This window comes from Camarhynchus parvulus, chromosome 8, assembly GCF_901933205.1.
Source record: "Camarhynchus parvulus chromosome 8, STF_HiC, whole genome shotgun sequence".
Lineage (NCBI taxonomy): Eukaryota > Metazoa > Chordata > Aves > Passeriformes > Thraupidae > Camarhynchus > Camarhynchus parvulus.
In genome coordinates, this window is record NC_044578.1 from 30,412,135 (window position 1) to 30,433,769 (window position 21,635).

At 57.5% G+C, this 21,635-nt stretch overlaps 3 protein-coding genes across 3 annotated transcripts; 1 reads left to right on the forward strand and 2 right to left on the reverse strand.

The window, feature by feature from the left end:
• Positions 1-326: 326 nt before the first annotated feature.
• On the reverse strand, positions 327-10,815 carry SELP (selectin P). The gene is made up of 17 exons (XM_030953368.1): positions 10,695-10,815; positions 9,345-9,432; positions 6,739-7,128; positions 6,534-6,641; positions 6,244-6,426; positions 4,091-4,276; positions 3,771-3,956; positions 3,450-3,635; positions 3,132-3,317; positions 2,812-2,997; positions 2,494-2,679; positions 2,167-2,352; positions 1,509-1,694; positions 1,255-1,374; positions 836-866; positions 581-636; positions 327-406 (listed from the first exon to the last, which is right to left on the reverse strand). The coding sequence occupies exons 3-16, from the start codon at positions 7,124-7,126 to the stop codon at positions 582-584; spliced, it is 2,373 nt and encodes a 790-aa protein (XP_030809228.1). The 5' UTR covers positions 7,127-7,128; positions 9,345-9,432; positions 10,695-10,815; the 3' UTR covers positions 327-406; position 581.
• A 3,740-nt stretch (positions 10,816-14,555) lies between these two features.
• On the reverse strand, positions 14,556-16,890 carry LOC115906266 (1-phosphatidylinositol phosphodiesterase-like). The gene is given in 3 exon segments (XM_030953369.1): positions 14,556-14,811; positions 14,814-15,747; positions 15,995-16,890. Coding segments are annotated over 3 exon segments (1,206 nt in total). The 5' UTR covers positions 16,154-16,890; the 3' UTR covers positions 14,556-14,698.
• Positions 16,891-16,999: 109 nt separating this feature from the next.
• Positions 17,000-19,482, forward strand: HTATIP2 (HIV-1 Tat interactive protein 2). The gene is made up of 5 exons (XM_030953370.1): positions 17,000-17,169; positions 17,247-17,354; positions 17,452-17,589; positions 18,336-18,397; positions 18,981-19,482. Exons 1-5 carry the CDS (start codon positions 17,011-17,013, stop codon positions 19,204-19,206), a joined length of 693 nt encoding a protein of 230 aa, XP_030809230.1. The 5' UTR covers positions 17,000-17,010; the 3' UTR covers positions 19,207-19,482.
• The last annotated feature ends 2,153 nt before the right edge of the window (positions 19,483-21,635 follow it).

Here is a 21,635-nt window from a genome sequence, read left to right on the forward strand (position 1 = left end):
CAAGTCCAGGGGAAGAATCACTTCCCTAGTTGCGTTGGCCGCATTAATGAAAACTTCCCCCCACCACAGGCGCACAGGAGACATTAGTTAGACAAAGGTATTTATTCAGACCCCGCTGACACAAGCTCATTTGTGGAAGCATGAGTGGAGCAGCTATTGGGGAATGTCCAAATTCCCGGTGGGAGGTGGGAGAATGTCCAAGGGCTGGGTGGCAGGCTGCCCCCAGCACATGGCTCTTGGCCCCTGGTGGGTCTCCAGCTGCCTGCACTGGAGGCAGCTCCCCTTGGCAGGGGAATGCTGCACATGCAGCATGGCGGCAGCGTCCAGGGGCAGCTCTGGTCCAGGCTACAACCACAGGCATGGAGTCCCTCTGTGCTCCCACAGCAGGCCCGCTAGGCCTGCAGCCCTGGGGGACACAGTGGGTTTCAGTCTCAGGCAGGCTGGAAGCACAGGAGAGATGGAGCTGGTGTTCCCCACTCCAGTCCCAAGGGGTGTCCCCACCCAGGAGCACCCCAGCCAGGAAGATGGCCACCCAGGTGAGTTTTGAACAGGGTGCTGTGAGGGTCTCACCCAGCCCCACCTCACAGATTGGCATCATATGCTGAGTTGGTGAAGGTGCCCGGCACTCCCAGGTCACTGGAAGGAAAACACAAGGATGTCACCTTGGGGAGTGCAGGAGTGTGTGAAGGCCAGGAGTTAGCACAGCCCTGTTGGCCCCAGAGATGCTCGTGTAAAAAACCAGCCTCACACAGGCAGATCTGGTTGTCAGCAGGGTGAACATAGGGCTGTGACAGTCACAGGGCAGAGCCACCGTCCTGCAGAGCACAGCTCTCACCTGGTGGGTTTCAGGAGCTTCCTCTTCTCCTCTGATAACAGTGTTGAAATGTCCATGGGCATAAAGCACATAGAAAAGAAATAACCAGATCTGTTTAGTAAAGGTCAGGGAAGCTGCAGAAGCAGCATCTGAAATTGAGCGGAGTTGAACAGGCACGAGGTGGGGCTGCCTTAACAAGCATTTGCTGCCTTCTTCAGAGTGATGATGTTTATCTGGCTCTGCCCTCCAAACCTGGCTGCTGACATTTTTAGCTGGACCAACTGCCAAGGACCCAAGCAACTCAGCAAATAAAACATGTGAATGGAGGCAGTCACACTGTTAAACACTTCTGATCACCCCAGCCTCCCCTGGGACTGTCACCACCCTGCCTGAGAGCCCCTGGCCAAAGCTAGGGTAGGCTGCAGGAAGCATTTCTGTACCTCTGTCACTGAGCCTCTTGGCAAGGAGGGCAATGAGTCCCCCAGAGAGCACAAGACCAGCTACTGCCAGGGCTGAGCTGCTGCTGTAAGCCAGGACTTGCTTTAGGAAGGCACCATCCTCTGAAACAAAGCCACAGAGCCACGTGTTAGAAAGTTGTCGGCATTTCGCAGCCCCTGGGGAGTCCCCCTCCACCACATTCAAGATGTGCTTGGAGGAAAGCTGGAACCTCCACATGCTAGAGGAGCTGGGGTACCTGCACAGACAGGGGGATCCCTGGTCCAGTTCCCCGTGGCCTCACACTGGAGCATCTCTGCTCCCATCCGAACAAACCCCTCCTCACAGGAAAAGATGCACGTGGAGTTGTAGGTGAAGTTCCCATGCACATGAGAGCAGCTCAGCTGGCCTCTGCTGGGGGGGGACAGCACTGGGCAGCTGATGGCTGCAGATAAAGCACAGCAGGAGCATCAAGAGGACAGGACTGATGGCAATGAGACGGGGTTATGTGGGCTGACAAGCCAGGGGATAAACTGACATAGGCCGGGGTGCTGGGGAGAGCACTCTGCTACAACAGATATGTGTGAGACCACAGGATTTACCTTTGCAATGTGTGGGGTCTCCAGTCCAGATCCCCGTGGCTGTGCACTCACGGCTCTCTGGCCCCTTCAGCACAAACCCCTTCTGGCAGGAGAAGGCACACGTGGAGCCAAAGGTGAAGTCCCCATGGATATGGAAGCAGGCAGCCTGGCCCATCTTGGGGGTGGTCAGTGCTGAGCATTTGATGGCTGCAAGGGTAAAGAGGCACAGCTCAGAAAGGAGCCTGGGAGACTACACTGTTGGGACCAAGGGGCTGGGGACACATCATAGTGTCACCCTACGGCCAGTGACACCCTGAGCTGTGGCAGCAGCTCTACCTTCACAGCGTGGGGCATCCCCTGTCCAGGTCCCCGTGGCTGTGCACTCACGGCTCTCCGGCCCCTTCAGCACAAACCCCTTCTGGCAGGAGAAGGCACACGTGGAGCCAAAGGTGAAGTCCCCATGGAGGTGGGAGCAGTTCAGCTCTCCCTTTTCTGGAGCTCTGAGCACTGGACAGGAGATGGCTGCAAGGACAGAGAAACATTTTCAAGCTGAAATGTGGGTACTACAAGGCTAGACTGTTGAAAGAACAGGACCAAGAGGGTCCTCTAGTGAACATCCCTTGCTCAACACAAGGCCTGTGACACCTTGAGCAGCAGCAATACCTTCACAGTGTGGGGTGTCCCCAGTCCAGATCCCCGTGGCTGTGCACTCACGGCTCTGCAGCCCCACCAAGGCAAATCCTGTCTGGCAGGAGAAGGCACACATGGATCCATAGGTGAAGTTGCCATGGAGGTGGGAGCAGTGCATCTCTCCCTGGTCTGGAGCACTGAGCACTGGGCAGGCAATGGCTGCAGAGTGAAGAGGTACACATCAAGCAGCAGCTTGGGGACTATGAGGCTGAATTCTTGTGATGAGAGAACTAAAAAGAGAATATCCCAGGGCCTGCCCAAGGCCAATGACACCTTGAGCAGCAGCTCTACCTTCACATCTTGTTGCATCCCCTGTCCAGGTCCCTGTGGCTGTGCACTCACGGTTCTCCGGCCCCTTCAGCACAAACCCCTTCTGGCAGGAGAAGGCACACGTGGAGCCAAAGGTGAAGTCCCCATGGAGGTGGGAGCAGTTCAGCTCTCCCTTTTCTGGAGCTCTGAGCACTGGACAGGTAACGGCTGCAGGGGTGGAGAAGCACTTTGAGCAGGAGTCTGGGGACTACAAGGCTAAACTGTTCATCCTGAGAAGCTTCAGGGGAACCCTAGTGTCACCCCACGGCCAGTGACACCCTGAGCTCTAGCAGCAGCTCTACCTTCACAGTGTGGAGTGTCCCCAGTCCAGATCCCCATGGCTGTGCACTCACGGCTCTCCAGCCCCTTCAGCACAAACCCCTTCTGGCAGGAGAAGGCACACGTGGATCCATAGGTGAAGTTGCCATGGAGGTGGGAGCAGTGCATCTCTCCTTTTTCTGGAGCTCTGAGCACTGGACAGGCAATTGCTGCAAGGACATAGAAACAGTTCAAGGAGGAGCCTGGGAACTACAAGGCTAAACTGTTTGATCTGGGAGACTGGGGAAACCCTAATGTCATCCCATGGCCAGTGACACCCTGAGCTCCAGCAGCAGCTCTACCTTCACATCTTGTTGCATCCCCTGTCCAGGTCCCCGTGGCTGTGCACTCACGGCTCTCCGGCCCCTTCAGCACAAACCCCTTCTGGCAGGAGAAGGCACACGTGGAGCCAAAGGTGAAGTCCCCATGGAGGTGGGAGCAGTTCAGCTCTCCCTTTTCTGGAGCTCTGAGCACTGGACAGGTAACAGCTGCAGGGGTGGAGAAGCACTTTGAGCAGAAATCTGAGGACTACAAGGCTAAACTGTTGGAATGAAAGGACCAGGACACTGGAGAACATTCCAGGGTGAACCAGAGGCCTGTGACACCTTGAGCAGCAGCAATACCTTCACAGTGTGGGGTGTCCCCAGTCCAGGTCCCCGTGGCTGTGCACTCACGGCTCTGCAGCCCCACCAAGGCAAATCCTGTCTGGCAGGAGAAGGCACACATGGATCCATAGGTGAAGTTGCCATGGAGGTGGGAGCAGTGCATCTCTCCCTGGTCTGGAGCACTGAGCACTGGGCAGGCAATGGCTGCAGAGTGAAGAGGTACACATCAAGCAGCAGCTTGGGAACTGGGAGACTAAAATTCTGGGACCAAGGGGCTGGGGAACACCACAGTGTCACCCCAAGGCTAGTGACAGCTGGCACTCCAGCAGCAGCTCTACCTTCACATCTTGTTGCATCCCCAGTCCAGATCCCCGTGGCTGTGCACTCACGGCTCTCCGGCCCCTTCAGCACAAACCCCTTCTGGCAGGAAAAGGCACACGTGGAGCCAAAGGTGAAGTCCCCATGGAGGTGGGAGCAGTTCAGCTCTCCCTTTTCTGGAGCTCTGAGCACCGGGCAGGCGACGGCTGCAATGGGAGAGCAGAGCTCAGAGATGTGATAGATGAGGTTAAATCTAATAATTCAGGCTGAATCCAAATCAAATCTTACCCACACTCACCTCTTTGAAACTGTAGTTGGTGCAATGATTTTTCTGCCCTACAAGTGATTTCCTCAGGGGGACACAGTTGCTGCTCTGCCAGAGCCCTGTTTATCTCTTTCACTACCCTGGGCCAAAGCCCCTGGGAGGAAGGACCACAGCTGCTGCAATCCCATTCATCTTCCTCCCTTTACTGGAGCAGAGACCAGCCTCTGTCCTTGTCACAGTGGCAGGAGGATGGCTTTGGGACTGTAAAGCACTGCAATGGCTAAAGAGGTTGTATACCAGCCTCCCCTGCCATTCCCAGGGAGTGTTTTGCTGCATGCCAGGGCGATACCCAAAGTTTTCTGGGGTGAGTGGCTCTGCTGCCTGCGGGAGCACCAAAGGTCTGTGCCAGCATGGCATTACCACCACCCAGCCCATCTGAGACAGACTGCATTCACTGTATCTTCTGCTTTCAAACTGACACCAAGCACTTTCCTGGGTAGACTTTTCCTTTTGTAGCTGTTTTACGGGTAATTCTGGTTTCCCAGTCCCCAGAGGTGCCTGTTGGTGAACATACTGTGCAGGTGGGAGCAGCTGACCCAGCCCCTTTGGGGGCCAGCCAGCAATGGGCACACAATGGCTGTAGGCGATCGTGGGGCAGAGTTTGAGGCAGGACAAGCAGCCTTGCCCCTCACAGTCCTTGCTGCACCACCAGCCTTGCTCTGCTCGTTTTTGGAGTAAGCCCAGCTGGCAATGCTTGCTAACACCATTTTGTTACCAGCACAGGTGAGCAACTGACTCATCTGAGTGTTTGAAATCAATCAAAACAAAAAATCAATATTACAGCCAGCAGGAAAAAAACAAGCTGGGAAAGCAAGCCCCTAGGAGCCTAAAAAGCCTGGAGCACACAGGCTCAGCCCAGCTTGTCGGTGGGGATTTTTGCAAAATTGGGAGCCATCTCCTGCCCTTGCCCCTGCTGGGGATGCTGGTTACAGAACAGTCGCATCATATCTCCATGCCTGTTCCCCTTACCTGCAGACAGTTTTGCTGGCCTCAGCTACCTAAGGTCCTGGGTTGGACCACCGGCCCAACCAGCACAGACAGCAGCAGCAGCACTAACTTCAAGGCAGGCTTCTTTTAAAAAGAATATATATACAAAGATGCTTCCCAGTCCCAGTTGTGTCCCGTGTCTGCTTGACTCACCCCATCCTTGTGCAAGGCTGCAGGTGTACCACACAGCAGCACAAGAAAGGTGGAGCAAGAGTCTTGCACCCCCAAAAAAGCCTGGCAGTTCTCTGGGATGCCTGGTGCCTGGCTGCAAACCCTCAAGCCACTGAGAGGAAGACTTTCTCTGCCCCTGCAGAATAACATATCACAGCTTTCTCTCCTTTGTGGTTTCCTGCCACAGTCTGTCCCACCCAGCTTAAATCTAACCTCATTTCATGAGTCCTTATCCCTGTTCAAGGTGGCCCACCCCTGCCAGGATACACCCTGCTGTGGGACAGCAGCCCCTCTTTTCTCTTTCCCAAGATGCCAAATGCCTTCCCAAGGCAGATCAGGGCAGGCTAGGGGAGAGCAACACTGCCACAGAGTTGACAGAGGAGCCAGGACACCATCCTGCATCCTGACCCCACATTTGGTGCACACAGGGTGCTGATATCTGAGTGGGATTCTGGGCAGCAAACATGGGCATTGGGACAGCCAGGCAGAACAGGGCCTCACAGCTCACAGCTGCTCTGCCCATTGCAGCCTCCTCAGGGAATCCCACCCCATGATGCAGCACCAGGAGATGTTTCCACAATAGGTAAGGGCACAGCAACAGTTGTCTGAACAGCATGGGGCACATAGGGCTGGTTCCCCCAAAGCATCAATTCTGCATCCCTGGGACCCCCAACCCCTGCCAGGCCCTACCTGTGCAGGTGGGGATGTTTGCTGACCACTCCTGGGAAGGCAGGCACCGCAGCACGCCCGCCCCTCGCCGCTCAAACCCCTCGTGGCACCCGAACTCACAGGTGGAGTTGTAGCTGAAGTCTCCGTAGGGATGGCTGCAGTTCATGGGCCCTCCCTTGGGCTCCAGCTTGGCACACTGCACAACTGGGAGAGACACGGCACCACAGCCCATCAGGAGCACCGGAACCCTGCTTTGTCACCAGGGTTTGGACTCTCCAGCAGGGAAGGAAGGGTGGGGATGGATGTCTCACCATCCGTGCACTCGGGGCCGTGGAAGCCGGGGTAGCACTCGCAGCGGTAGCTCCCAATGGTCTCCACGCACTCGCCACGCTGGCTGCACAGGAAGGGCTGGCAGGAGGCTGCACACACAGGGGACAGTCATCAGGAGCTGCTGACCACCCTGCCAAGGTCCCCAGCCCACCCAATCCAGCTCCGGTCCGCAGTCCCCCCACTCACCCCGGTAGCAGAGTGCCTTCTTCTTCCGGTTGCAGGGCTCGTCGTTCCACTTGCCGGCCTGCTGCGGCCGCTGGATGTAGATCTCCACGCAGTCCTGGTTGGAGCGGCGGTTGTTGGGCTCCCCCAGTGCCCAGTTCTCTGCCTCCTTGGACAGCGCCTTCCCGGTGCCCACCCAGGTCCAGATGCCGCCCAGCTTGCGTAAGCCAATCCAGTAGTAGCGCCCATGGAAGGGCAGGCTCTTGTTGAGGTACTCGATCTCCTGCTGGTTCTGGATTGCCACCAGGTCGGTAAAGAAGGTCTGGCAGAAATTCCTGGCCTGCTCCCACGTGTAGTCCCCTTGGTCACTGTAGTGGTAGGTCCAGGCACCCACCTGCACCCACAGCACCATGCCTGGGAAAGAGGATGAGGTCTGGGATTGGTGCAGAAAGATGGGAGCTGGGTCAGGGGTGGGATCCCTTGGGACATGAGGGTGGGCTAAGCCTGACATCATGGCCAAGAGATGCCAGGGACGGGCTGGGTGAGAGGATTGGATGAAGGGGTGAGGGTGGATGAGAATGGGACTCCATGGGTACACAAAGACGTGGCAGAAGGAGCTGAGGACAGAAGGGGGATGGCACAGGGATAAGGAAGGTGGAGGTGACAGGGTGAAGGCTGAGATGGGGCAGCACAGGATGAGGCAGGCAGAGCACAGGAGGCAGAAGAGCACCAAGCAGTGATGCCAACCCTCCTCCAACATACGGATTGAAAGCTCAGCCCTGTGGCCCTGTTCCCCTGCCCACAAAAGCTTTCCAAAGAGGAAAGTCCCGCTTCAAGATGGTTCCATAAACACAGTTCCTTCCTTGAGTGCAGATGTGTATACTTCACTTTTCTTGCTTTACCCTGCGTCATGAGAGCCAAATTGGAGCAAGGCAGAGCAGCAAATATGCCCTCACCCCCAAAAGCATGTGGACCTCAACCTGTTCATCTGAGACAGAGATGGTCTAGAGTCTTGTAAAACCCAGTGTTGCAAAACAAAGTCTTTCAAAAACAAGCTCATATTATGGTCATACCCAGCAGGCAGGGCAAAGCCAGAAAGTAACTGGAACCCACACCCAGAAGTGAAGGGCACTTTGCTGAAACCCTGCTCTTATTTACAGCATTTCACACCACAACTTTATGCAATCAAAGGGTTTTAGCCACAGAAAAAAGCTTCCTCCATTCTCCCCAGGAGCAGCTATCTCCGCAACTGCAGAAAGTGATGTGGGGAAATCATATCTCCATCTGTGCAGAAAGGGAGATGAGGATCAAAGTTTGCTCCAAACAACCAGCCTAGCTTACACTGTATCTCAGGAGAGCATTTTATCACACTGCAGTTGTGCAAAGATCCAGGCATTGCAGATGAGATGCAAATACACGTCTTCTAAAGTCTAATTAGGGCTGTACTTTGGTCCATTGTCATACATTTTTGTAAGTAATTTCCCATAATTTGTCTGTTTTTTTCTTGTGAAAGAGCAAACTATCCTCTTTGTTCAACAGAACTGAAGCTGGGGAAAATGTGGTTCCCTCTTTACCTTTTGGGAATTTGGGCATGCAGGACAGGAACTCAAGGCACCTTCTGGGAGCCTGCCCCATCCTCAGCTCCCACCAACCTCCTCCTGGCCCCTGCTACTCCCCAGCACGGCTCAAGGCAGCTGCCTGCTACCCTCACACAGCCCATCCCCAAACTGAGAAGGACCAAAGTTTGACATCTGCTCCATGTCTGTCCTCCACATGCTCTCCTACCTCTTTCCTCCAGCTCTACCAGTTACACCCTCTCTATGGCACAGCTCATCTCCCCAGTGTTATGCTACTTCTCCCTGCCCCAGCTGGTGCTGAGCCCCCAAATGAGTGCTGTTTTCCTGTGGTTTGACCACTTGCCCCCGTGGCAGCCCTGATACCTCTTCCTAGGGTGGTGCTCAGCATCCTCCGCAGTTGAGGTGCCTTTGCCTTTTTGCTTTCTCTCAGAGCCAAATCCCAGCCTCCTCCTGACACTGCACTTACCTCATATCTGTTCCTTAGCTCAGTCACTAAGGTTCTTAGGAAAATAATTCAGCTCACAGAGGATTTCCAGGGACAGAGCAGGCACCAGTAGGTTTTGCTCTGTGCAATGCCAGCATGTGAAGGAAATACCCTACAGGCAGCAAAACCAAGTTAGTTTCTGTACTCCTGATGTCAATTAGCAGCTCTAATTCTGTGTGGTGCTGCCCCAGCTGTGCTATGAACCCTTACACCCATGGGTCCTGTGACTCCATCCATGCCCAACTCCCCAGCACGAGCATGGGTGTAGGCGGTGGGTAGAGCTGCCCTGTCTTTCCCCGGTTCACAGTACAGTTCACAGTACCAGCTGCCATGCTGCATTTGGGGAACCAAACATCCTGCAGGGATGGCCTGGCCCTTCCTGGGGGAGCACAGTGTGCCTGGAGGGAGCTGGCACAGGCAGGGCCAGCCCCCTCCCAGCCCAGAGGGATCCAGCCCTGGGGATGGGCTGATGAGCCCCCAAAATAACAATGCTACATTTCTGCAGTTTCTCAGACCTGCAGACTCCTTGGCAGCAGGGTCACACTGGGCTTACTGAGTGGGTGGCTTACCCCATGTGATGGCAGCGATGCCCAGGGAGGTGCCAGGAGAGCCCAGAGTCCGTGTCCTCCTGGCAGATCGCAGTTCCACAGCAGTGCCCTGACAGAGAGGGAGACAGGAGCGTGCAAGGGGTTCACACGTGCACCCACACCACTGCCAGGCAGTCCTGGCTCACACAAGGGCAGTCACTGGTGGCACTGGCACGCAGGGACACACGGTGCTCCCAGCCAGGTACGGCTCTGCTGCAGGAAGGGCCCCATGCAGTGAGGCACTTGGGGGGAGCACTTCACTCCTGGGGAGCCCCTAAGTCCTGTGCTCCCGGAGCCCCTTCCTGCCCAGCCAGGGCTGGCATCTACCTCTGCAGTCGCTGCGCCCTGTGTGCCTGGCAGTGTCCCATGAGCCTGGGGTCGCTCGGGCAGGGTGTCTCCAGGGCAGCCTGCATGTGTCCCACAGCCCCAGTTCCTGTCAGTGCCTGCCCACAGCCCTGCCCTCCCCTAATCCCCTTGTCCAGGCAGACCCTCAGTCATGCCCAAGGAAAGGAGCAGTTCTTACCATGTTGGTGCCGCGGCTGCACCGTGCCCAGCCCGCAGCAGCTGTCCCTCGGTGGGCAGCGCTGCTTGCTGCTCACGCTTCGTCCGAGCCTGCAGCTCCCTGCCCCCGGCCTCCTCCCCTCCCATCCCAGCCCCGCTGCCAGCCCACATCCTGCCCCACACCCCTGCCCTCCCCTTCCCTCTCTAGCCCCAAGAAACCCTTCTCTGAGGCCGGGGCTGGAGGCAAACAGTGGGGTCAGCACCGGCCATGGTCCTCATGGACCTAGCTTGGCAGCAGGCCCATGGCATGGGAGCTGGCTGCATCTTCGCTGCCATGGGGACATGACAGCCACAGGAGATGACCCACAACAAGCCAGGATTGCCCAAGCCCCCCAGAAGGAGGAGAAGGGCCCCCTGAAAAGTGTTCAGCCCCAGTCCATGATGCCCAGAGCACCGAGACCTCTCTGACCCACCGTGTCCGTGTGGCAGCACCTACACTGGTGGAGGAGGGCTGAGGTGTGATGAGGTCCCTCGTGGGCTGAGTAGGAGAGTGGCTCACCACCTCCCATCTCTGTGCCAGACACTCTCCTCACCTGCAGGTGTTTTGCTCTGGCTGTGAATCTTCATATACCATTTATAAATACTTACTTACACAATGTATTTTTCTGTCTTTGCCTTTAAGTCTTTATGAGAAAGGCCCAGGAATATGCCAGAGGAACTTCCCCCTGACTTATTAACATCCTTTAGGAACTTCCACCAGTGTTTCAGGAACATGTCTAATTGTGTCCACCGCCCCTTGGATCATTATAATAACTATAAATCGTTTCTTACCTTGTCCTGCTCGTAAGTAGAATTGCCTTGGCCAGGAAATTACTCTGCTCACTTCCAGCTAAAGCCCAACAAGAGCCATGCAGTCACATGTATTTTCCAGTTCCAAAGAAATTGATGCTGCTCCACCAGGACATTCTAGACAAAAGGAGGAACCCATTCCACAAGAGCCATAACCCACTACAATTACTTTATTGTTGGCCAATATAAATTAACCTTGTTTCCTGTTTCTGGATATCTTCCTTGAAAAATGTTTTAATGCAGTTGTTTCTTTCTATGGAATTGCTAAGTCTGTATACCCAGTAATTCAGCAACACTTGCTTTCTAGCAGCTCCTCTGCCAAGAGTGGTCAGTTATGGGAAGGGAAGGAGCAGCCAGGGAGGCAGAGAGGCTGAGGGGTAGCTGCTGGGGAGGAGACCAGCACCAAGTGCTGAGGGTCACCTGGGCAAGGTGGGAGCTGCCTCTCCTACTGGTGAGAGACTGCTGGGACTCAGAGGGATGTTCATGGGTACACAGCCCCAGGGCAGAGCAGGCTGTGCCCCTGCCAGTTTCACTTCTGCTGGAACCCAACATGGTAGGGCGGAGTGGTAGAAAAAAATACTCCCACCTTTATTTTTGTAACTACAAATAGTTGTTGGTATTGCTTTAAAAATGGAATCAAGGTGTCTGAGATGTAGAGGCTGTTGCTGCTGCGAAGACAGAAAGTGATCCCGTTCGAGCTCTGTGTGGAGGCAGGTGCCCCATGCCTGGGTTCAGAGACGCAGTCCTACATGGCAGGATGGATACTTGGCAGGATGGAGGCTTGCTTTGCAGGTGGTGGAAAAAAGTACACATGGTAGAGGGGAGAGAAGACCCGAATCAGCTCTGCTGGGAGCTGGTTAATCACCAGGAGCCCTTTCACATCTCAGGTTATTTCCAAGGTTGGCTTCCCTGGAAGGGATTCAGGATGCTGAAGAGCACATGCTCCTGCTGGATTCCTGCTGCTCTGCTCACCAAGGAAGGGCCTGAGCAGTGTGGGGATTTCCCAGGTGTCAGGATGGTGCATCCTGTCCCCCCAGCCATCCCTCTGAGGACACGAGGCAAGCTGCCAGCTAGGGCTTTGCTCAGCATGGGCTCAAGGGAGCAGGTACAAAGACCCTTTCCTGCGTCACCTCTGCCCTGTCCCTCTAGACCCAGGCACTGGAATGGGGAAGCGCCTCCTTTGCTGTACCCCAGTGCTGAGCAGCCCTCGGGGCGATGCCCTCAGTGCCCTAGAGCCGTGCCGCGGACTCTGCCCCTGCGGAAGGGGCACGGCCGCGCATTGTTTAGGGCAGAGGCTCCCGCCCCAGGCTGGCACAGCCTGTTCCCCTCCTTGTGCAATGTGTCCGCAAACCGCAGAGGAACCGAGTCACCCGACACTGCCCGGCCGGCTCGGCTGCTGCCCGCGATACAGCGGGCACCTTCCTGGGAGCCCCGCTCGCCCCGGGGAGGGCTCAACAGCCCACCGGAGGTACCCGATCCCGCCCGTCAGGGCTGTGGGGTGCTACCGGCGAGGACACACCCGCCTGGGTGCAGCCCCGCTGCTGCCATCCCTCCGTTCTCCCCTGGGCACACGGGCGGCTCTCCCTGAGACTTTAGAGGCATCTCCTGATCGCGGGCAGGACACCACTTCCACCACAGGTCCCCAGGAAGCGTTTGACCCAAAGGGTGGCCCTGAGCTGCAGAGTGCCTTTGGGCAAGTCTGCCAGCGCACAGCTCCAGCCGGAGCCTCCTCCTCCACTCTTTTATCAGCTGCTGCCCCGCCTCAAGCAGCGCCTGATAAAATCTTTCTCACAATTTGAAAGCGTTTGGACACCGGGAGATGCACTGAGGGTGCTACCCTGGCTTGGAGGGACTGAGATGATTGCGAGAATTAGCCAGGACCAGAAGTCCAGGGGCAGGTACCCCGTAGCCTCCACTCACAGGGACCTTGAGGTGCTGGGACAGTCCTGGCTGTGGAATATAGGGGTAGTTTTGGGCAAATCGCTCCTGCCCACTCTATCCAGACCCTCTCAGAGACATTTCTTTCACCTCAGCTGTAGGGCAGTTCTCTGCCTCCTGCCTTTCACTGCGAAGCTGGTGCTGGAGAGCCTTTTCACTGGGCATCACTGTCACATGGGTACCCCTGCCCATGCTGCCTGCCAGCTCCCTGGCACCTGGCACCAGCCATATGTGCACAGCACAGATAAGGGTTTGCCAAACAGGATGCCTGGGGCATAGATAACACCGACATTATCTCACTGCTTGAGTGACAGGGAGTAAACAAGTGACTCTGCCCACCCGGGGAATCCCAGGCGGCACCTCTGCCCTGCCAGCGAGCCGGGGCACAGGGTGGCTACAGAGCTGGGGTGCAGCTGCAGGGATGTGCCACATCCAGGGGCAGCCCTGAGTGACAGCCAAACCACTCAGCCTACAGCTCCTAGGAACTGTGATTGCTCTGCTTCTGCCCTGCCTGGCTCTCCATGGCACTGTGCATCCCTGAAACGCTGAAACAAGCCACCGACTCACCTGGCCCTGCCCCAGTAAAACCCATCCTCCTGGCAGGACAGTGGTACCAGCCACACTGGCTTGCTGTGGGACAGCCCAGGCACAGGAGGCACCGGTAGCCAATGAACCAGGCCACCCTCACCTTGGACACCACCAGTGCTTTTGTAGCATTTCTGGTTTAATGCAGAGATTTCAACCTTCTCCCATCTCACATAGCAATCCCAGAGCCAGATTCCTCTGCCTGTCACCTCTGTCACCTGTTGTGTACTATTGCATCACCTGCTGTGTACTATTGCTGGCTCCCCTCCCTGGGCAGCAGATGAACTCAGCACCAAGAGCCATGTCCCTAGCCAGGGCTAGCCCCTGCACAGTAAAAGACACCCTCTCCTCGGGCCAGGAACTCCTGTGGTATCTCCTCCAGCTGTGCCCAGCTGTGTTTCACCCGAGACAGAAGCAACCTGAGGACATTCTTCACCTTCTGGCAGGCCAAGGCTGAGCTTTCTTCTTCTAAAAGTTCCTCTTTCTTTCTCACCTCCCTGCTTCAGCACACAGCCTGTCTAGCTCAGCTGCTGCCAGTGATGCAGCAGACACTCTCCTGGGTGATGATTTCTCCCCTGGGATCTTGGTTACTTTTCTGCTCAAAGGAGTTATTGTGTTGTCTATTTAGATTAGTGATTTATTATCTGCAGATAGGGCAGGCACTGGCACAGCATGTTTTAAAGTCTTTTTTATGCCTCAACCACCTTGCTTATGTAGAGCTACAAAGTGCCCTGTCTGCACTGCCCCAGGTGTTGCAAACTGCTGGGCTCTGCCCAGCGCAGCATCCCTTGGTGTGTGACCCCAGGGACAGGGTAGCCCTGGCTGAGTCACTGCCTCTGTGGCCATCCAGCGCTCCATGCACAGGGTGGGTGGCCCTTGCTGAAGCTGGCTCTTCCTAAGAGTCCTGACTTCTAGGGTAAGCCCCCCGCAAGAAAGAAACAAAAGCTAAAACAATGAGGGGAGGGCTGCTCCTAGCCACTTGTTGTCACCTTTGAAATTAATTCTTACTCCTGTGACCTCTCGCGAGCGCTGCTTTAAGAGCAAGATGGTCACAGACAGCAATTTAACAGTGCTTCATCCATGGGCAGAGGGATACAAGCTCCTTCACATCTAAGAAGCAAAAGCAAAATGTCTTTTCTCCACTTTTCTGACAGGAAATGGCAAGGCAACATCGGTAGTGCTTTCCTAGCTTCTTTTTATTTTTATTTACCCTTAAGGAAAAGGACTGTTTTGCAGAGAGGCATCTTGGGAGGACTTACTGGCCCGACAGGAGGTGAGGCAGGACGTTCTACCCCCACCCAGCCCTGCTGCCCTGTGCGACTCAGGTGGCCCAGCCCCGTACCGGCACCGTACCTGGCTTCTCAGGGCAGGGCGCAGCTCCGCGGCCGCAGCCGGCCCTCCTCTGCTGCCTCTGCGGCTGTCACACCATCGTCACACGAAGGCTTCCCGGTGCTCTGCAAGACCTAGAACCTCGCTTTTGCCCTCCAGGCCCGGAGGCCCTCGGGCAGAGGCGCGGGGCCGGGAGCAGCGTCCTCCCCGAGGGACAGCGGCGCGGGCAGCGCGCGGAGCTGCGCGGGCTGCGGTGCCGGGACCGTACCGTGGGGGTGCCGGGGGCCGCTGTGCCGTGTCCATTGGCCCGCGGGCCGTTGCTCTCCACGATGAGCCGGAGAAGGCCTGCGCCAGGGAAGTCCATGATGACCACCCCCCAGCGCACGGGCTGCCCGCCCCGGCGCCGCAGGTGCTGGCAGCAGCGGGGATTCACAAAGCGGGCCACCTCCTCTGGGCAGGTGAAGAGCCCGTTGCCGGAGCAGAAGGTGAGGTACATGGTGCTGGGGTCTCCGCCGGCCGCCTTCTCCAGGTGCCGCCGCACCCGGGCCCACTTGCGCTCCAGTGAGAGCACGTTCCAGGCGTCGCTGATGCTCAGCTGCTCGTAGGGGATGCCCAGCACCTCCCGCGCCAGCGCCTCCAGCACCACTATCTTCCCGCGCACCTGGCCCAGCGTTGGCACCTCCTCCCGGCACCACACGCAGCCCTGTCCCTCCTCCAGCAGGCAGCGGTGCAGCTGGGCAGCGAAGCCGGGCCGGGAGAAGATGGGCAGCTCCTCCTTGATGCGCATAAGCACGGCCTCGCCGGGGTGGGCGCGGAGGAAGCGCAGGGTGCGGCGCAGGACGCCGCGCAGGCTGGCCCGCTGGAAGGTGCAGAGGTGGTAGATGCGGAGCTCACCCCGCGACAGCTTGCAGCGCACATCCAGGAAGCGGATGCCGGCCGCCAGCTGGGCCTCCAGGCCCCAGCTCTGGCACCGCAGGCGCTGGCCACCGAACAGGCTGAGGGAGTCGTGGGTGCCAGGGATGGAGAGGTGGGAGAGGGGCAGGGCGTCGGGGAGCTCCGCCATCCAGTCAGGGCAGCAGGCTGCCGGCTGGGGCACACAGTCGAAGGCAGCGCTGCGCCGGGACCATGTCTCCATGCCACCGGGAGAGCGGGCACCTCGGCACCTGGCTGGCCCCCCAGAGCCCTGCCGTGGAGGAGAAGCAGACCATGAGCGGTGGGAGCATGCATCCCGATCCCACCCTCCCCAGTGGCATCCCCACCGTACCATGAAACCCTAGAAACACACCATAGCCTATAACCCTATAACATGCGCCCCATATACTTTGCTGCCTGTACTTCTGTCACACTGTACTGTTCTCCCGCCACTCTCAAGCACCCGTCCCAGTACCCCCGAGCACTGGTACGCCCCAGCCTCCCCCTCATTCACGCACCTGGGTTTGCCTGTGGCTGTGGAGCAGAGCCCAGCGAGCAGGGCACGGCCGTGGGTGCCGGCGGCACACTGGCAGGTGGAGCGGGATGCCAGCCATTAACCCGGTGACTGTCATGACGCGCGTCCTGCCTCGCAAATGGCACGTGCACCTGGGATTCATCCTCAGCCCTCGGCCAAAGAGTGCACTTGACAGACACACCAGGCTGGAAAACCACCCGGCTGATCCCAACAGCAGCCATTCAGGCCTCTGCACCTCCCTCCCCAGGAATCAGGACAAACGGGATCGTGGTGCCGCGGGGCCCCTTGATGCTGCCCACGGGAGTGGCTGTGCAGAGCCGCGGGGTGCCTGCATGCCTGCTCCAGAGCTATGTCCCGGTGGGACCGGACCGCCCCGGTCAGGATTGGCATCGTCCCTATCAGAGAGACAAAGCACAGAAGGTGTCCGGAGCGGGGGTCTGCGCTTGCCAGCACATCCCAAGACCTGCTCAGCGAGAGTTCCTAAGGAAATGGACTTCATCTCTTCGCTCTTCAGGCACCAGGGACTGCTTCACAGTGGAGTCACTGCAAGGCTGCCCGGCGGGGAGTGACCCACCTCCTGCCCAGGGGACAGAGCTGCCGAGCTTCCCGGCCGGCAGCACGTGCTGAACCCAGCGGGGTTTGGAGAGGAGCCGCCGGACAGGTCACAGACCCCTCCGAGCATCCCTCCATCTCGCATCCCCTCCGCCTAAGCGGGGCGGGCACAGGGGTCCTCGGGGAGCGTTCGGTTCTGCCATTGCAGGAACAGCCGGCGGGGACCGGCCAAGGGGCACCTTCCCTGCGCGCTGGGCGCAGCGCCCGGGCTGAGCGGGGGTCCCTGGGCTGCCCCCGCCCCGACAGCCCCGCCCTGGCCCCGGCAACGGCCCCGTGTGGCGTCCGCCCGCGGCTCCCCGGGCACGGAGCGCCCGCCCGCGGAGCCGCAGCGCGGCCGCGCAGCCGCTCCCGGCCCGGCCCGGCCCGGCCCCGCCCGCTGCTCTCGGCATGGCGGCGGCGGGCGGCGGCAGGAGCTGCTTCGTGCTGGGCGCCTCCGGGGAGACGGGCCGGGTGCTGCTGCGGGAGCTGCTGGCCCGGCGGGCCTTCGCCCGGGTCACGCTGATCGGGCGGCGCCGGCTGAGCCTGGGCGAGGCGGAGGGGGCCGTGGTGCGCGGGCCGGGGGGACAGGGCTGGCCGTGGTGCGGGGCCCGGGCCGGCGGCGCTGACGCTCGGCCTTCCCGCAGGAGCAGGCGGTGGTGGACTTCGAGCGGCTGGGCGAGCACGCCGCCGCCTTCCAGGGGCACGACGTGGGCTTCTGCTGCCTGGGCACTACCAGGGCCAGGGCTGGCGCAGTGAGTGGGGACCCCCTGACCCCCGGGCGAACAGGGGTCCCGCTTGTCCCCTCCCCTGCCCGCTCCTTGCCCCGCTGACCCTCCCCTCTCCCTGCAGGATGGCTTTGTCCGTGTGGATCGGGACTACGTGGCGCAGGCAGCAGAGCTGGCGCGGGCAGGGGGCTGCAAACACTTTATCCTGCAGTCCTCGCGGGGGGCAAACGCACAGAGCCGCTTCCTCTACCTCCGCGTGAAGGTGAGGGGGCTGCTGGGGTGGGCTCCTGATGCTCGTGCAGGAGTCACGGGATGCCAGGATGCTCGGGAAGCAAGCAGGAGCTAAGGTTTAGAGATGCAAATGGCTCTGGAGGTCCTCCTGCTGCTGCGGGACAAGGAAGGGGGCTGGCTGGACAGCTATGCAACTGGCTTCTTATAAAGCAGCACAGCACCTGCATGCAGCGTCTGCCTCCCTCCTCAAACTCCAGAAACATCTGCTGGGGTCTCCAGCGCAACAACAGCTCGCCAGCCTTAAGCTGGGATAGCTTCACAGCTATGTGGGGAGGCTCAGGGCTGTGGCCAGGTGAGACATGAACTATCTCCTGCCACACCCGTCGCAAAAGCTTTTTTGTCCATGTGTTGTGTGCTACAGCTCCCAACACCTGCTGGACTCAGTGCTGCCTGCCAGCGCCTTGTGGCACCTGGATCCATCCCCAGGCTGGATGCTGAGTCCAGATGCTCTCCGGAGCAGCCTGTTGCAGTTTAGCACAGTTTAGTGATGGTTGCAAGGGTGCACTGCTGCCCCGTGGTCTGTGTCCACCACGGGCCCTTGCCGTGCCTGCCTGGCCTGGAGAGCTGATCCCTGCCTGGCCTGTTCCAGCCTCACGTTGGGGTTAGTGCCATCCTGCCCTCGGCTCTGCAGCCCTTTCCTGCCTGTTCATGGGGGTGGCAGGGATGGTGCTTGCAGTCATCCTTGTCTCCTTTCGTCCTGCCTGGCTGCTCTGACAGGGAGAAGTGGAAAACCTGGTCCAGGCTGTTGGTTTTGATCGCTGTACCATTCTCCGGCCAGCGTGAGTAGTATGGAGGAGGGAGGGCACAGGGTGCAGGGTTGCCAGGGCAGCAGGGAAATGCTTCACTGGGAGATGGAGGAAAAGAAAGGATACATGAGGGCCGGGCTGGGGAGGGAAGTGGAGAATGCCAGCAGCTGCAAATGCAGCTCATGGATGAGCAGACTGCTTCCCAGTGCTGCAGGGAGCAATCTCAGCAGTTCCCTATGGCCCATCCCACTGCTAGTGCCATGTGCCATGCAAGGACAGGAGCCTTGGGCTGGAAGCATATGTTGAGGCTCATAGGTCAGAGCTTAGCTCCAGATGGACCTTGACCTTATGCAGAGGGAACACGCACCTGTGTCCTTTCAGGTGTACTGTGCTCTTGATACCTAGGAGAACTGGAATTCTGCTTTCATCAGCACAGTGGGGAAAGGAGTTTAGTGTCCAAGGGCTCAGCTCTGTCACATTCCATGACCCTGCCAAAGCCCCAAAGCCCGTGTCAGTTCAGGGAGCTTGTCTGGCCCTGGTGCAGGTGGAGAGCTCAGTCTCTGGCTTTCACCCTGGATTGTTTCATGCTGACCCACCTCACCTCCTTGCTGTGCAGGGTGCTGCTGTGCAGGCGCCAGGAGTCCCGGCCCATGGAGTGGATAGCCCAGCAGTTCTTGGGCGCTGTGGCTCGGCTGTTCCCCACCGCTTACTCAGTGCCTGTGGAAATGGTGGCCAGGGCTATGGTGGCCTGTGCACTGCAGCCAGGAGAGAGGAAGGTAGAGGTGCTGGAGAACGGGGCCATCCATGAGCTAGGAAAGGAAGTGCCACAGCAGGGCACATAGAGCAGCAGGGATGACACGCAGGAGCTTGGTTCACTCTTCAGATGCTCTCTGGGCTGAGGATGAACGCACGCATGGGAGAGGTGTGGGGTGCTTGCATGGCTAGCATGGAGCCAGAGGTACATCCACTTCTTTGCACTTTGGCTGATTCTGTCAAGGGATCAAAAATGCAGGTGCTGGCTGCTGGGTGGGGATGAACAATGTGCTCTGCTGCCTGGATCCATAATATGAATACGGGTAAAGATGATGTAATCCAGGCCTTGAATAAAACCCTGTGACTGATCTGGTTGTGCCGGCTTTGTGTTGAAATAATGTCTGTTACCCACATGCCAATAACCCAGCCTCAGCCTCATGTGCTCAGATCATGTCACTTCAGAGAATGCTCACAGGCAGGTGACAGGCACAGGAAGGCAGAGACAAGGCACAGCTGCCTGTGTGGAGGCTGCACTTGACAGAGCACATGGTGGCACCAGTGCTGTTTGGATAGCAGAGCTCCTGGATGCTCAGCAGCAGCTGCTGAGGTGCCAGGAGTGGTGGCTCTGCCTGCAGCAGGTCTGTGCAGACACTCCTGGGCTCATCTGCTCAGGGTGCAGGGCTCTAGGGGTGCTGCTACTCACACCTGGCCTGCCACTTGGTACCTGTAGTCACAAAAATGCCATGCAAATACTTGCAAACGCCCGTCCCTCTGGGCTTTCCTTGCGGGCACAAAAGAGCCTGAGCCCAGCCCTGTTTTCCCAGGAGCGCTCTGCATGTGCAAAAGTTGAGGTCAGCCCTGTGCACGCCTTGTAGGGGGCTTGCTCCTGCCCAGGTGCCAGAAGGGGAGCAGGTTCCTTCTGTGGGCGTGGAGCAGGCACGAGCAGCAGGGCAGTGTCCCAGGCCCCGGCTGTTCTCAGGCCTTGTGCTCGGGGTCGAGGAACTCGGTGGCTCCCCACAGGGGATGCAGAACATACGTGACTCCCAAGTTCCCTGCTGGCCAGAGTCCCAGTGCTCCGGGTAACACTGCTTTCCAGGATTCTCTGACCTCACCCACGGCTCCTGTGTCAGTGACTTGGATGTGGCAAACGGAGGGGGCCTAGATCTCATCTCCTCTTTCTGCACAAGCATTTCCATCGTGGGCTTGGGCCTCAGGAAGTTGGTGGAGGCAGTGAGATGGTGTGGGCCTGCACCTAGACAACTCCTCAGCCACGTGAGAGGCTCAGCTCAAAGAGGCCACAGAGCCACAGCTACTGATAAAGACTGTCCCAGTGAGAGCAAAACAACACCTTGAGAGTAGTATTTAATGTGCAAAGGGAAATGAGAGGTAGGCTGGTCAGCATCACGCAAGTATGAGGAGCACAAAGGCCGGTCACCTGCAACACTGGGTTACACAGGCGTGGTGCACTCAATGCTCAAAGAGATTTTTTTTAGAAGGGCACGTGCTTATACGAGGGAGTGGAAATGAACATCCGAAGTGGCAAGACCTTAAAGAAGTGAAAATTGAGATGAGAGAATAAAAAAAAAAGAATTCAAGCTCTGGAAAAACCAGGTGAAAAGCAAGCCACAGAAGATGTGAGAAAGCATCCTAAAGGCAGAAACATGAATTATGACCATGTGAGAAGCAGAAAGTTCTCCAGGGAGGCTCAAGGACAGGATGTGATCAGGCTCTATAGGAAGGAATGAGCCATCACAGAAAGTCTTGCTGAGTTACTTGCATTGCCCTTTGCTGTTAGGGAGCTCACACTACCATCATTCCTTAGGGGACACACATTTGCATGACTGTCCCAAAGCATGCAGGGGAAAAAATATTTTTAAACACCATTTTTAGAACACATGGTTAAAAGTCTGCCAAAAGGAGCACGCAGATGAATGTCCAAATACTCTCCTGGGTGACAATTGCAGTGATCCCTTTACCAAAAGGTCAATATTGTTAAATATGATGCTAGTTCTTGAAAAGTTCCAGTGGGAACCAGGAAACAGCAAAGCAGCTAGGGTGCCTTCTATAAAAGGCACGTTGCTAGAAAGGATAATAAAGTCTGGGAATAACAGAGCCAAGGATAAATTGGGTGTAATGGGAGATTCCACCTGGCTTTTGAGGGGGCAGTTGCAAGGCACAAGCCTGGATCCCTGTTGGAGGAAGCCAGCCATTGTGTACACAAGACAGTTGCTCCTCAGAGTGCACTCAGATCTCCAAAAAGCTCTCCCAGAAGGGCTCTTAAGGAAATTAAGCTGTCGTGGGAAGATGAGGAAGGTCTGTGTAGTTTCTTATTGGAAATGTTTTCTTAGCACTCCAAAGCTTTGAAACACAGAAAACAAATGTTTCTTGCTGGACAAAACTCTGTGGAAAATGCAAGCCATTTCTGTGTAACCCTTGTTTCTGCTCAGTGGTAAGGGTTTCTTTTTCAGTGTTTCAGATAAATCTGTGTTAAAATGCTCAGCTGCAATCCCAGCACACA